The 14,637-nt window shown below is 50.1% G+C and overlaps 1 protein-coding gene across 1 annotated transcript; it reads left to right on the top strand.

Moving 5' to 3' along the window:
• The first annotated feature begins 7,164 nt into the window (after positions 1 to 7,164).
• On the top strand, positions 7,165 to 10,846 carry LOC119953504 (zinc finger protein 229-like). The gene is made up of 2 exons (XM_038777849.1): positions 7,165 to 7,290; positions 8,667 to 10,846. Exon 2 carries the CDS (start codon positions 8,677 to 8,679, stop codon positions 10,054 to 10,056), a length of 1,380 nt encoding a protein of 459 aa, XP_038633777.1. The 5' UTR covers positions 7,165 to 7,290; positions 8,667 to 8,676; the 3' UTR covers positions 10,057 to 10,846.
• Positions 10,847 to 14,637: the final 3,791 nt, after the last annotated feature.

Genomic DNA, 14,637 nt, shown 5'->3' with positions numbered 1-14,637 from the left:
AGTCAAACTCCTCACCTTCAGGATCACCCGTAACCCCACCCATCAACCCCCCCCCCCAACCTCCCAGAGGCTCCTACTTACCAACAATGCTCACCCCCACCCTTCAAACCCTCCCATCACCCTCATTTCATGGGCATGGCCCCCTTCAGGCAATGGCCCTTGTCAATGCCACCAGGGCACCTGTCCACTGCCACCCTGACAGTGCTCCTGCTATTTTGGCAGTGTCACCTTGGCAATGCCAGGGTGGCAGTGCCAGGTGCCCACGTTCCAGGATAACCCTTCACTATCCTTAGCCACCCAGGGGCCTCCAGTGGCCCAGAAGGCCCTCTGGGTGCCGTTCCATCTGCTCCACGTTCTTGTAGACCACTACTGATCGGCGCCTGACTGCAGCCTCACTGGGAAGGCCGATAGATCCCTGGTAGGTAGGCCTTAAGTTGATTTAAGACTTATTTCAGCAAACGTGTTTGGTCCTGTCCCTTTTGGACGGATCCGATTCCGACAGCTCTAGGGTCTTCAGTGTATCCCGCAAGGCGTGAAGGTTTATGGACCGCATGTACTCTTTCTTGAGCGCAACCAGGCCACTGGATCCCGTCCTTTGTTGCACTCTTTCTATGGCAATAACATCCTTCATCAGTTAACTAGACCAAAACAGCACACAGTATTCCAGCTGCCGTCTAACCAAGGTTCTGTGCAATTGAAGCAGGACTTCACTACTCTTGCACTCCGGTCCTCTTGTGATAAAGGTTGCCACACATTAGCAATCCTAAGGGTCGCACAGGTGCCAGGTTCGATTCCCGGCTTTGGTCACTGTCTGTGTGGAGTCTGCATGTTCTCACCGTGTCTGTGTGGGTTTCCTCCAGGTGCTCCAGTTTTCTCTCACAAGTCCCAAAAGACATGCTGTTAGCTAATTTGGACATTCTGAATTCTCCCTCAGTGTACCTGAACAGGTGCCGGAATGTGGCGTCTCGGCGATTTTCACAAAACTTCATTGCAGTGTTAATGTAAGCCTACTTGTGGCAATAATAAAGATTATTATTGTTATTAATTGCTTCCTGTACCTGCATGTGTTAGCTTTCAGTGCTTCCCAGGGTCCTGCCATTCATCATGTGTTCCCTTGGTTTGTTTGCCCTACCCAAGTTCATGACCTCATACCTATCCGGATTGAATTCAATTTGCTCCTGATTAGCCCAGCTGACCAGCCTGTCTATATCCCACTTTAATCAAAGGAAATCCTCCTCACTACTTCCTACCCCACGAATTTTCTATCTCCATATACACCAGTATATCATAGTGCAGACACACACACTGATGGACACACAGTAGGATCAATCAACACGCATAACACCGCAGCCAATCACCAGTTAGAGCACACTCACTATAAAGACGGAGGGCATCAGTTTTCCCGCTCATTCGGGATACAGCCTCTCAGAAGGACAGAGCTTACAGCACAGATCTTCACCATGTACTGAGTGCATAGACTGGCTAGGATAGGCATAGGTCTTTAGTTTAATCTAGCATCGTGTTAACCCACAGTGAAAGTATGTTCAACAATTTCTAGCTTAATAAAATAGTGTTGTACTATTTTAAGTGTTGGCTACCAAACTTGTGTATGTGTTCCACGGATCCAGAGCACCCAACACATCATGGTACCAGTAGTTGATGTTAGAACTTCTTAGACCTACCTGCAAGTGATCTGCCTTCCACCAGCCATCCTGCGAAATGAACAGCGTCCGCCCGCCGCCGCCGCCGCTCCACATCACCGGTAACCTCGGGGCCAACTGGAAGATCTTCAAACAATGCTTCCAGCTCTACCTTGAAGCCACAGACCTGGAAGCTGCTTCATTTGCCAGGAAGATCGCTCTCTTCCTCTCCACAGCCGGGGACAACGCCATCCACATCTTCAACTCTCTCATCTTTGCTGATGATGAAGATAAATCAAAATTCAAGACGGTCCTCCTCAAGTTTGACAGTCACTGCAACATCGAGGTGAATGATAGAATCGAGCGCTATGTCTTCCAACAGCGTTTGCAGGGTAAGGATGAACCTTTCCAGTCTTTTCTCACCCACCTCCGCATCCTGGCGCAGTCCTGTAATTACGGGGCCAAATCCGACTCTATGATACGCGACCAGATCGTTTTGGGTGTTCAGTCGGGCCCCCTACGCCAGCAGCTCCTCAAGGTAAAGCAGCTCACCCTAGTGATTGCCATCGAGACCTGCGTGCTACATGAACACGCCACTAGTCGGTATTCCCACATCCAAGCAGCTGAAACGGCATAGCAAGGTCCCCACGAGGCAGAACAGGTCCGAGCACTCAAGCAACTCCAGGGCCTCAGCCTGGATAAGGGCGGCCATTTTGCGCACTTTTCGCTGACTCCTGCGCTTGTGCGCACCGAACGAGGGGAGGTCGACAAACGTACTGCACAGGCGCGCACCACGTACGACCGCACCGCGCATGTGCGGTGACGCAGCAAGCGTGCTGACGCTACAACGTGCGGCAACTGTGGCTCCGCCCATTTAAAGCAGCAATGTCCTGCCAAATCCCGACGATGCCTGCAATGTGGCAAACTGCTTTATGCAGATCAGCTCCGCCTGCCAACTCTCGTCGCTCCAGCCAGCCTCGCAGGGATGTCCGGGCCATTCAACCCACGGTCACCGAGCCCGATTCGGACCTGCTACCCGATATTGACACCGAGGACCCGAAGGCGCCTTTTCGAGTCTGTATCGTTGCAAAAAACAGGGTGTCCCCGAAGCAAAGAATCCAGCCTCTACCGGTATACAGCATTCATCCGGACGATGAGTGGTGTGCCACCTTTACGGTCAACCAGAATTTGTCGCCCACCTCAGAGACTAAATTTATGAACTTTTCGAATTAATGGACTCTCTGAATTGTTTTGTTGCTTTGTTTGATCGTTTTCATGGTTTGTATATAATGTTGATCTCGTTACCCTTGTTGCATACTGCTTCTCTGCACCAGGCACCTTCCCTTGTAAATAGCTTAGTTCTTATGTACATAGTCCTGTAAATATGTCTTCGCATCCCACATGTAGTTAGGAACATTAGCACCACACATTATTTATTGCCACAAACATACATTTTTTTAATAAAAGGGGGGATGTCATAATATACACCAGTATATCATGGTGCAGACACACACACACTGATGGACATACAGTAGGACCAATCAACACGCATAACACCACAGCCAATCACCAGTTATGGCACACTCACTATAAAGACGGAGGGCAACAGTTTTCCCGCTCATTCGGGATGCAGCCTCTCCGAAGGACAGAGCTTACAGCACAGATCTTCACCATGTGCTGAGTGCATAGACTGGTTAGGATAGGCATAGGTCTTTAGTTTAATCTAACATCGTGTTAACCCACAGTGAAAGTATGTTCAACGGTTTCTAGCTTAATAAAATAGTACTATTTCAAGTGTTGGTAGCCTGTATGTGTTCCACGGATCCAGAGCACCCAACACATCATCCGTGAACTTACTGATCAACCCTCCTACATTCATGCCTAAATCATTTATCTAAACCACAAGCAGCCAACACTGATCCCACCGTATTCCCACTTTACACATGCTTCCAGTCAGAAAACCACCCTTCAATCATTACCCTCTACTTCCTGCGATTCAGCCAATTCTGGATCCAATTTGCAAAATCTCCTTGGATCCCATGGGCTCTTACCTTTGCTATCAGTCTCCCATGTGTGGTCCTTATCAAAAACCTTGCAGAAGGAGCAGCACTGTGGCGCAGTGGGTAGCACTGCAGCCTCACGGCGCCAATGTCCCAGGTTCGATCCTGGCTCTGGGTCACTGGAGTTTGCGCATTCTCCCCGTGTTTGCCTGGCCTTCACCCCCACAACCCAAAGATGTGCAGGGCAGGTGGATTGGTCAAGCTAAATTGCCCCTTAATTGGAAAAATGAATTGGGTACTCTAAAATTTTTTTTTTTTAAACCTTGCAGAAGTCCAAGTAGACTATGTCAAATGCATTCTTCTCATCTACGCACCTGGTCACTTCTTCAAAAAATGTAATCAACTTCGTCAGACATGACATCCCCTTAACAAAACCATGCTGACTCGTTTGTGATTAATCCTTGCCTCTCCAAATGCAGATTAATTCTGTTTGCCAGATTTGCTTCCAATAGTTTCCCCACCATTGTAGACTGACTGGCTGTAGTTTCCTGGTTTATCCCTTTCTCTCTTCTTGACTAATGGTACCTCATTGGCTATCCTGGTTATCCTCCAGTCCTCAAGTACCTCGTCTGTGGCCAGAGCAGAATTGAAAATTAATGCTTGCACCCCTGTTATTTCCTCACTCAACAGCCTGCGATACATTTCATCTGGCCCTGGAAATTTGTCTAATTTTAAGCCTGCCAGACAATTCAGAACGTCTTTGTCAAATGTTAACTTTTTTGATTTTAACGCAGTACTCTCTGATTTCTATAACGACATCGTCCCTCTCATTAGTGAACACCAACATGAAGTATTCATTTAGAATCCTACCTGTGTCCCGAGCTCTACACACAAATGGCCATTGTCTTTCCCCCAGTTTAGAGCATTAATTTCAGGCCCATCTTTGTCCTTTTCCACAACAATCTTGAATCTAGAGTTATGATCACTGTCTGCAAACTGCTCTCCCACTGATACTTCAACCACTTGTCGGTTTTGTTACCTAAAATTTAGGTTCACCCCTCTTGCAGGACATTCTATAGAATTTTGGAAGATACAAGGCATTCATTATCACCATAACTACCTCTTTAAGCATTCAAACCCGTTAATTCTCCAACATGGTCTTCTTGCCAATACTTATTTCCTTTAATTCCTCATTCTTCCTAGTCCCTTGGATCTCTATCTAATTCTGTGAAATTTATTGTATTTTAAAAAAATCATTTATGGGATATGGGTGTCGCTGGTTAGGCCAGCATTTATTACCCATCCTAGTTGCCCTTCAGAAGGTGGTGATGAGTGATCTTCTTGAACCACTGCAGTCCTTCAGGTGTAGGTATACCCACTATGCTGTTAGGGAGGGAGTTCCAGGATTTCACCCCAGCGACAGTCAAGGAACAGCAATATATTTCCAAGTCGGGCTGGTGAATGACTTGGAGGGGAACCTCCAGGTGGTGGGGTTCCCAGGTGTCAGCTGGTCTTGTCCTTCTAGATGGTAGCGGTCATGGGTTTGGAAGGTGCTGTCTAATTTCCTTAAAAGACAGACACAAAGTAACCATTTAACTCTGCCATTTTGTCATTCCCTGCTTGTAATGTGCCCACATTTGTCTTAGCCAAACATTTTTTTTTTACATACCTAAAGAGGTTTTCACAGTGTGTTTTTGTTTTTTGCTGGTTTACATTCATATTCTACTCTCCCTTTCTTGGTCTTCCTTTGCTGTATTCTAAAATCCTCCCAATCCTCAGGTTACTACTATTTATAAGCCTTTTCTTTTATTGTTTACAATCCTTAACTTCCTTTGTTTGTTACGGTTGACTGATTTTACTTGGATTTTTGTGTCTTGAAGGTATGTACAATTACTGTAAACTAATTTTTTTTAAGGCTATCTGTTGCTTATTTACTGTCATAACTTTGAATGCATTTATCCAGTGCAGTCAATTTCCTCCTCATACATTCATAATTTCCTTTGTTTTCTCAATATTAAAAATATCAAAGATAGTCTGGGAAAATGGTATTGAGGCAGAAGATCAGCCATGATCTAGTTGAGTAGTGGAGCAGGCTCGATGGCTGAATGACCTACTTTTGCACCTATTTCCCCTGTTCCTTACATATGAGTTCAACAATTTAAGACCAGAAACACTGCCTCCCCCATTTATTTTCTTCATGTATTGTTTATTTTTCTGTGCTTTTGGCTAGTAGCACACCTGTTCTAGTCAAATCCTATGGGTGCCTCGGTAGCACAGTGATTAGCACTGTTGCTTCACTGTGCCAGGGACCCGGGTTCGATTCCTGGCTTGGATCACTGTCTGTGTGGAGTCTGCACGTTCTCCCCGTGTCTGCGTGCGTTTCCTCTGGGCGCTCCAGTTTCCTACCACAAGTCCCGAAAGACATGCTTGTTAGGTGATTTGGACATTCTGAATTCTCCCTCAGTGCACCCGAACAGGCGCCTGAGTGTAGCAACTAGGCGATTTTCACTAACTTCATTGCAGAGTTAGTGTAAGCCTACTTGTGACACTAATAAAAATTAATATTTGTTTCTTTTCTCGCTCCACCACCTTTAGCCCTGGAATGACTCTTTTGTCATTCAACCTCTCTGTCTTCCACCCTATCACACACCTTGTCATTCTTGTCCCATCCTCTCTTTCCTCAAAACATAATACATCTTAAACTTTGCCCAATTCTGATGGAAGGTCACAGACCACAATCATTAAATCTATTTACCAAAGACAAAATGCTGGAAACTCTCAGCAGGTCTGGTAGCATCTGTAGGGAGAGAAAAGAGCTAACGTTTCAAGACCAGGTGACCTTTTGTCAAAGCTAAAAGACAGAGAAAGTGGGAAATATTTATGTTCACGCCACAGTATGAATATTTCCCACTTTCTCTGTCTTTTCGCTTTGACAAAAGGTCATCTGGTCTTGAAATGTTAGCTCTTTTCTCTCCTTACAGATGCTGCCAGACCTGCTGAGATTTTCCAACAGTTACTCTTTTGTTTCAGATTCCAGCATCTGCAGTAATTTGCTTTTATCCAGCGTTAACTCTATTTATGTCTGTGGTAAACCACTGTCGGTATATTATATGTATTGTGGTAAACTGTTACTGTACTACATGTATTGTGGTAAACCACTGCCTGATGGCTCCGCTTCCCCTTGGGCTCGGTATAAAGGTTGCCTATCTCCGGCCCTGCCCCAGTTCGGGATCAGAGGCCAGGAGGCTTTCTGTTTAGCTTATTAAAATCTCAGTTTCGTTCACTACTCGTCTTGTGTTCATTGATGGCACATCAATATCTCCATAGATGCTGTGTGTTTTATTCCCAGTTATAATTGCAGATTCCCAGCATTCCCACACATTGAGGCCTGTCACTCTCAGCTGAATTGACAGGACTCACTCACCTTGATTGATAATGAGTCTGGACCAATGGAAGACGGGGGCAGGAGCAGAGTGATGACGTATTAGTCGCTCAGCAGCCAATCGAAGCAGGGGAAGGCGGGATTTCCGGTTGTGCCATGTCTTTGTTCCCGCTCCGGGACTGTGGAGACTTTCGGTCGATAAAATAATAAAACAATTCCTCAACTTCATAACGAAAATTGAAATTTTGTCAGTACGAGCAAAAGAATCGTGAGTGAAATATTTGGGCACGGTTTGGGGGAATGACAGAACTGCTTTGATCTGGTTCAAACGCGGGTGGGAAGAGACCTGGGGGTCAGGGTGGGAGGGTTATTGCGGCTGCCGGCTGCCTACACCGTGGGCCTGCAATCTGAGACGGTTATGTGGCAGCAGCAATGTTTCCGAGGTCGGTACAGTCAGTGGAAAGGGAGACTGCAGCAATCATCAACTGCACGTTGGCAGTTTCCGACCCATTGTGCATTCCTTTCCCTTTCTAAATTAAAAGAGACATGCATTGACAAGGTTTTATAACTCAGAATATTGCAAAGTGCTTTACTGTAAAATATGTACTCCTGAATTGTATTGACTGTTGTAATGCAAGAAAAACCGTAGACGTGTGTACACAGCAATTTCTCACAAATAACAATGTGATAATGACCAGATCATCTGTTTTTGTTATATTGAATAACAATAAATGTTGTCCAGGTCACTTGGGATAACTGCTGCTCCTCTTGGAATAATGCAATTGGAACTTTAACCAGAGATGCCTCGTTTTAATGCCTCATCCAAGACACAGCACATTCAACAGTACAGCACCTCCTCAATAGTACATTGGATTGTTAGCCTAGATTATTTGGGCTTCAGTGGATCTTGAACCTACAATCTTCACTATCACCTGATATCTGAATTGATGTGGAGATGTTGGTGTTGGACTGGGGTGAGCACAGTAAGACGTATTGCAACACCAGGTTAAAGTCCAACATGTTTGTTTCAAACACTAGCTTTCGGAGCACTGCTCCTTCCTCATTCATCTGAGGAAGGAGCAGTGCTCCGAAAACTAGTGTTTGAAATGAACATGTTGGACTTTAACCTGGTGTTGTAAGACTTCTTACTGATATCTGAATTATCAGAGGTGTGTTTAAAGTGTCTGCACATTTCTCTAAAAATATTCGCTAATCCTTTCTTCCTTTGAAGACACTTCTCATTTCAGACCATGACAGGCCAGCTCTATCATCGGGCAATATTTGGGTCTTCAACACTTGTCCTCAATGTTGCTGGGCTAAAGTCAGAGAAAATGAGCCAGTGTTTCTGCATGCGATAGTGATCCAGTCTAGAAAGTGCCCATGTCCTCTGCTGTCTCAGTTCATGCATGAAGAATGGAATGGATTTCTGGAGCTGCCCCGGCCCCCCTCCCAGCCAGAAACATTGCCTGCAGGAGAGAAGGAGCAAAATGGTTGGATTGAAGAGGGCTGGTTCCAAATTTGGATGCCAAGAGGAGGGGAAAGTGTTTTTTACAGCTTAGAAAGAATGTTCAATGGGAACTTGAACTGTGTTCTGAATTATTGTGTGATCTTTCCAGTAATGGCTTTTGTAAATTCACTTTACAGGATATTAAAGATGGAGGATTTACATACGGGAAGATCATCACATCAAGATCTGCCAGTGTTGCTCCATTCACCACATGGTAAACCTCATCAGCCTCTGAATATAGAAGAGAAGCACGCCATTCAGAAAGGGGAGAAACCTTACATGTGTTCTATGTGTGGACGAACATTCAGCCGGTCGTTCAATCTGGACAGACACAAACGAAACCACACTGGGGAGCAACCGTATAAATGTGGAGATTGTGGGAAGGGATTTAGCTATCCTTCTGAGTTGGAAACTCATCGGCGTAGCCACACAGGAGAGAAACCATTTGCTTGCTCTGTGTGTGGCAAGCGATTCAGTCAGCTGTCCAGTCTGCAGACGCACCAGGGAATTCATACTACAGAGAAGCCATTCACTTGCTCAGTGTGTGGGAAAGGATTCATTCGACCAGCTTACCTTGAAATCCATCGACGATGTCACACTGGAGAGAGGCCTTTCACCTGCTCTGTGTGTACGAAGGGATTCACTCAGTCTTCCCACCTGATGACACACCAGAGAGTTCACACTGGGGAGAGGCCATTCTCCTGCTCTGTGTGCACAAAAAGATTTACTCAGTTGTCGAGCGTGTTGGCACACCAACGAGTTCACACGGGAGAGAGGCCATTCACCTGCTCAGAATGTGGAAAGGGATTCAAAACCCTTCCCAGGCTGGAAACCCATCAACGTAGTCACACTATGGAGAAACCGGTCATCTGCTCATTGTGTGGGAAGGGATTCAATTGCCCAGCTCATTTAGAAATTCATCAGCGCAGTCACACTGGGGAAAGGCCTTTCAGCTGCTCTGTGTGTGAAAAGAGATTCATTTGTTCATCTCACTTGATGAAACACCAGCGCATTCACACTGGGGAAAGGCCGTTCAGCTGCTCTGTGTGCAGGAAGCGATTCAATTGTGCATCCTACCTGGAAATTCATCGGCGCAGTCACACTGGAGAGAGGCCTTTCACCTGCTCTGTTTGTGGGAAAGGATTCACTTGTAGCTCTAACCTACTGACCCACCAACGGGTTCACACTGGGGAGGGACCATTTACCTGCTCTGTTTGTGGGAAGGGTTTTAAGACCCTGTCCAAACTGGAAACTCATCGACACATTCACACTGGGGAGAGGCCATTTACCTGCTCTGTGTGTGGAAAGGAATTCAATTACCCGTCCCAACTGGAAACTCATCGGCGCAGTCACACTGGAGAGAGGCCTTTCACCTGCTCTGTTTGTGGGAAGGGTTTCACTCGATCATACCATCTTCTTATTCACCAGCGAGTTCATTCTGGAGAAAGGCCATTTAAATGCTCTGTTTGTGGAAAGGGATTCACTTGTTCACCTGACCTGCTGAGACACCAGCAAGCCCATATCTGATGACAGAATGGATTTTGCTGCTCTTCCAGGGAATCACGTCCAGGACTAAACAATGTTCACTCTGACAGTAGGGATTTATTTCAGTTCATGTGAATAATACCTAGAATGGGGTTGGATTTTAATATTCTTGATAGAGGTCCAATTAACCATCTTTCTTCCAAACATATGGGGCTGGATTCTCCGTTTCTGAGACTGTGTGGACTTTTACAACGGCAAAAACGGCACGACAGGTGCAACGATTCACCAACTCCAAAGGGGCTAGCACAGTCCTCACATGAAACACCACCGTTTGTAAGTGAAATGGCGCCGGATCTGCCGGTTCCGTGATTGCCGCATAGCTGCATCCGCACTTAAGCAATTCATCCCCACACACACACACACTGTTGCAGCCAACATGGCTGGAAGGAGAGAAGTGCCGCGGATCCAGGTCGCAGAACTGGAGACCCTCCTGGACACCGTGGAGGAGAGGCGGATGGTCCTGTACCCAAGCCCGGGAGGAAGTTCGTCAGGTGACGCTGTTCGCCATGCCTGGGCAGACATCCTTGGCGAAGTTGCCCAGACTGGCATCCAGTGCAGAAAGAAACTGCACTACCTCAGGGCGGTCAGGGTGAGAGGGCAGCAGTGTGCCCCGGCACCAACCCCCCTACCCCCCCCACATACATGTAACCCAAACAGTCCCCCACACCCATGCCGCAATGGCCGGTTGCCCTGGCCACTGATGCCATCATCTACCCAACCCCATGGGCTGCATGCGCCAGACTGTCTTAACAGTGTCGTTGTTTGTGTTCTCCCCCCCACCCCCCCCGGACAAGGCCACGCACAACCGCCGGGCGCGGGAGAAGATCAGAGGTGGACCACCAGAATTGCATCCCGTCACCGTGCCCGAGCAGAGGGCACTGGACGTGGTCGGCAGCCTGGAGGAGAGGGAGGTCACTGAGGCAGAGGTCAGCAGCAAGCGTGGAAGTGAGACCCCCTGCTGAGTGGGCGGATCCTCATGTCACAAGTGTTCCCCCCCGCCCTTCACCACGCCTCACCCCTATCCGGCTGTCTAACTATACATTCCATCTTGTGTCTTCCAGGACCTGCCGGAGATGGTCCTGATCCATCCAGAGCACCGGTCAGAGCCGGGTGCCCCCCGGACGGCAGAGCACTGATGGGGAGAGCAGCCTGAACACCAGCTCTCTGCCCAAGACCCAGGTGACCCCGGAGTTCGGGTCGGAGGACTTTCTGTCACAGCTGTCTCCAACACCCTCCACCATCTGAGAGACTATCACCTCGGTTGGGCAAACTACCAAAGAGCCTCCTGGGACACAATGTGGTCCGCACCACACAGTCGGTCCTGTACAGCAGGTGGAGAAAGGAACAGCCGAGGGGCCCGGCCCCAGGAACCAGCTGCCGCCCATACGCGCCCCGGGCTCCTGGAACATCCAGTCCCACCCACAGTGGAGATGCAGGCAGAGCATCTAGGGGAGGGGATGATGGCTGGCGTCCTACACCTGCGGGTGCAGGTGGAGAAGTCCATCCGTGTGCAGGAGCTGGGGGTGGTGCCACCCAGGCCGACACCGCACGGGTGGCGTCCGCAGTGGAGGCAATGGGGTCGACGGTGTCGGATATGGTTCAGAATGTGCAAGGCCTGGTGCATTCTGTGCAGGCGGGGGCCGAGACCCAGGACAGGGCTGCCCTCTCACAGACAGCCATGTGCCAGAGCTACATGGAAATTGCAGTGGCGCTCCTCAGCGTGGTCCAGTCACAGCAGGCCATTGCTGAGAGCATCGGCGGCATTGCCCAGGGCCAGGCCAGCATGGCGCAGACATAGAGGGAGGTGGCCCAGTCCCAGAAAACGTGGCCCACTCACTGGCTGATGTGGCCCACACACAGAGGGTCGCAGCCCACACCCTGAGGGACGCGGCCCACTCACTGACTGTTGTGGCACAGTCTTCAGGGTGGTGGCACAGACCCAGACAGATGGGCCGTTCCATGGCTGCGAAAGTGCAGACTCTTGTTGAGACCAGAGCGGGCCTCTGGACTGGCAGTGCCAGGTTGTGGGGGGGGGCGCCTCGGGATGTTCCGCTCGCACCCCCGTCCCATGGAGTAGCCATTGGGCACCCCGAGGTAGGGGGAGGTGCTGAGGCACGTACCGCAGGGAACAGCGCAGCACCTCGGACACTCTTTCTCCCCCCCCCCCCCCCGGTACATCTGTTGGGCAGCGGGCAGATCAGATCAGGGCGGCACCATGCCACCCAGGACACCCAAGCAGCTGCCGGTCCATCCTGGCTGGGCTGTCCCAGGAGACGTGCGCCAACGAGGACTGTCGTCGCAGGGCAGGAGTCACAGCAGTCCGCCTCCACTCCTGCTGTTCCGCAGGGAACCACCGAGACGTAATGTTAGGGTCCGTAAGGCCAGAAAGTTAGACGTCAGTTAAGTTGGCACGGGTGCAGGACACAGTTTAGTTATAGGGGCTAGGGCACAGACTGTATATACCTTTTCACATTAAACACCTGTTAACACCGTTGAAACCCTGCCTCTGTATGACGGGTGTGGGGATGGGGCGGCCAGTGGGAGTGGGGGACCGTGGGTGGACCGTGTGATGGACTGGCCAGCTTGCATACATGCATGAATCACCCAGGTGGCAGGTGCTACTGTGGGCATGCGTCAGACATTGTCATACGCTGTTGAAACGGAGCTCATCTTGGTGGTCATAGAAGACAGAGAGTAGCAATTGAAGGGTGCTTTTCTAATTGGAGGGCTGTGACTAATGGCGTTCCGCAGAGATCAGTGCTGGGACCTTTGCTGTTCGTAGTATATATAAATGATTTGGAGGAAAATATAACCGGTCTGATTAGTAAGTTTGCAGACGACACAAAGGTTGGTGGAATTGGGGATAGAATAGAATAGAATAGAACAGTACAGCACAGAACAGGCCCTTCGGCCCTCAATGTTGTGCCGAGCCATGATCACCCTACTCAACCGTAACCCAACAACCCCCCCCCCCCACCCCCCCCCCACCCCCCCACCCCCCACCCCCCACCCCCCACCCACCACCCCCCACCCCCCACCCCCCACCCCCCCACCCCCCACCCCCCCACCCCCCACCCCCCCCACCCCCCACCCCCCCACCCCCCCACCCCCCCACCCCACCCCCCCCCCCACCCCCACCCCCCACCCCCCCCACCCCCACCCCCCCCACCCCCCACCCCCCCCCCACCCCCCCCCCCCACCCCCCCCCCACCCCCACCCCCCCCCCACCCCCCACCCCCCCCCCCCCCCACCCCCCCCCCACCCCCCCCCACCCCCACCCCCCCCCCCCACCCCCCACCCCCCCACCCCCCCCCCCCCACCCCCCCACCCCCCACCCCCCAATGAGGACTGTCAGAGGATACAGCAAGATTTAGATTGTTTGGAGACTTGGGCGGAGAGATGGCAGATGGAGTTTAATCCGGACAAATGTGAGGTAATGCATTTTGGAAGGTCTGAAACAGGTAGAGAATATACAGTGAATGGCAGAACCCTCAAGAGTATTGACAGTCAGAGAAATCTAGGTGTACAAGTCCACAGGTCACTGAAAGGGGCAACACAGGTGGAGAAGGTAGTCAAGAAGGCATATGGCACGCTTGCCTTCATTGGCCGGGGCATTGAGTATGAGAATGGGCAAGTCGTGTTGCAGCTGTATAGGACCTTAGTTAGGCCACACTTGGAGTATAGTGTTCAATTCTGGTCGCCACACTACCAGAGGGATGTGGAGGCTTTAGAGAGGGTGTAGAAGAGATTTACCAGGATGTTGCCTAGTATGGAGGGCATTAGCTATGAGGAGCGATTGAATAAACTCGGTTTGTTCTCACTGGAACGACGGAGATTGAGGGGTGACCTGATAGAGGTCTACAAAATTAGGAGGGGTATAGACAGGGTGCATAGTCAGAGGCTTTTTACCAGGGTAGAGGGGTCAATTACTTGGGGGCATAGGTTTAAGGTGCGAGGGGCAAGATTTAGAGGAGACGTACGAGGCAGGTTTTTTTACACAGGGTAGTGGGTGCCTGGAACTCGCTGCCGGAGGAGGTGGTGGAAGCAGGGATGATAGTGGCGTTTAAGGGGCATCTTGACAAATACATCAATAGGATGGGAATAGAGGGATACGGAACCAGGAACTGTGGAAGATTTTAGTTTGGATGGTCGGCCAGGCTTGGAGGGCCGAAGGGCCTGTTCCTGTGCTGTACTTTTCTTTGTTCTTTGTTCTCATCACAGAGCGGGCTGTCATCATCTTCCATCCCATTGACTAGACCCACTGTCACTGGAAACCCAGTGGCCCAGCCCGTAGCGCCATAGGTATGTGTAACGGAGGGGTGTGCATGCGGGTAGTTTGGTGGTGTGGGAGGTGAGGGGGTTTGGTGGTGTAGAAGGTGAGGGGTGTGGGATGGTGGTGTATGTGCCCCTGGCCTGCCACACTCCAGTCGGTGAAACGTATCTCGATGAGGGCGTCTCGTGCGCACTGGCCCTGGTGGTATCGCTGTGCGGCCTCCCGTGCCTGGCCAGGCCCCATGTCTCGCTCATTGTCCCCCTCCCCATCATCCTCCTTGTCTGACGAGG

Source organism: Scyliorhinus canicula, chromosome 18, assembly GCF_902713615.1.
Source record: "Scyliorhinus canicula chromosome 18, sScyCan1.1, whole genome shotgun sequence".
Taxonomy (NCBI): domain Eukaryota; kingdom Metazoa; phylum Chordata; class Chondrichthyes; order Carcharhiniformes; family Scyliorhinidae; genus Scyliorhinus; species Scyliorhinus canicula.
The sequence above is the reverse complement of the archived record's forward strand: the minus strand, read 5'-3'. Positions and strand labels throughout refer to the sequence as shown.

Bases quoted from the DNA above. Each gene is read 5' to 3' on its own strand.
- LOC119953504 (XM_038777849.1), top strand. From the start codon at position 8,677: ATGGAGGATTTACATACGGGAAGATCATCACATCAAGATCTGCCAGTG.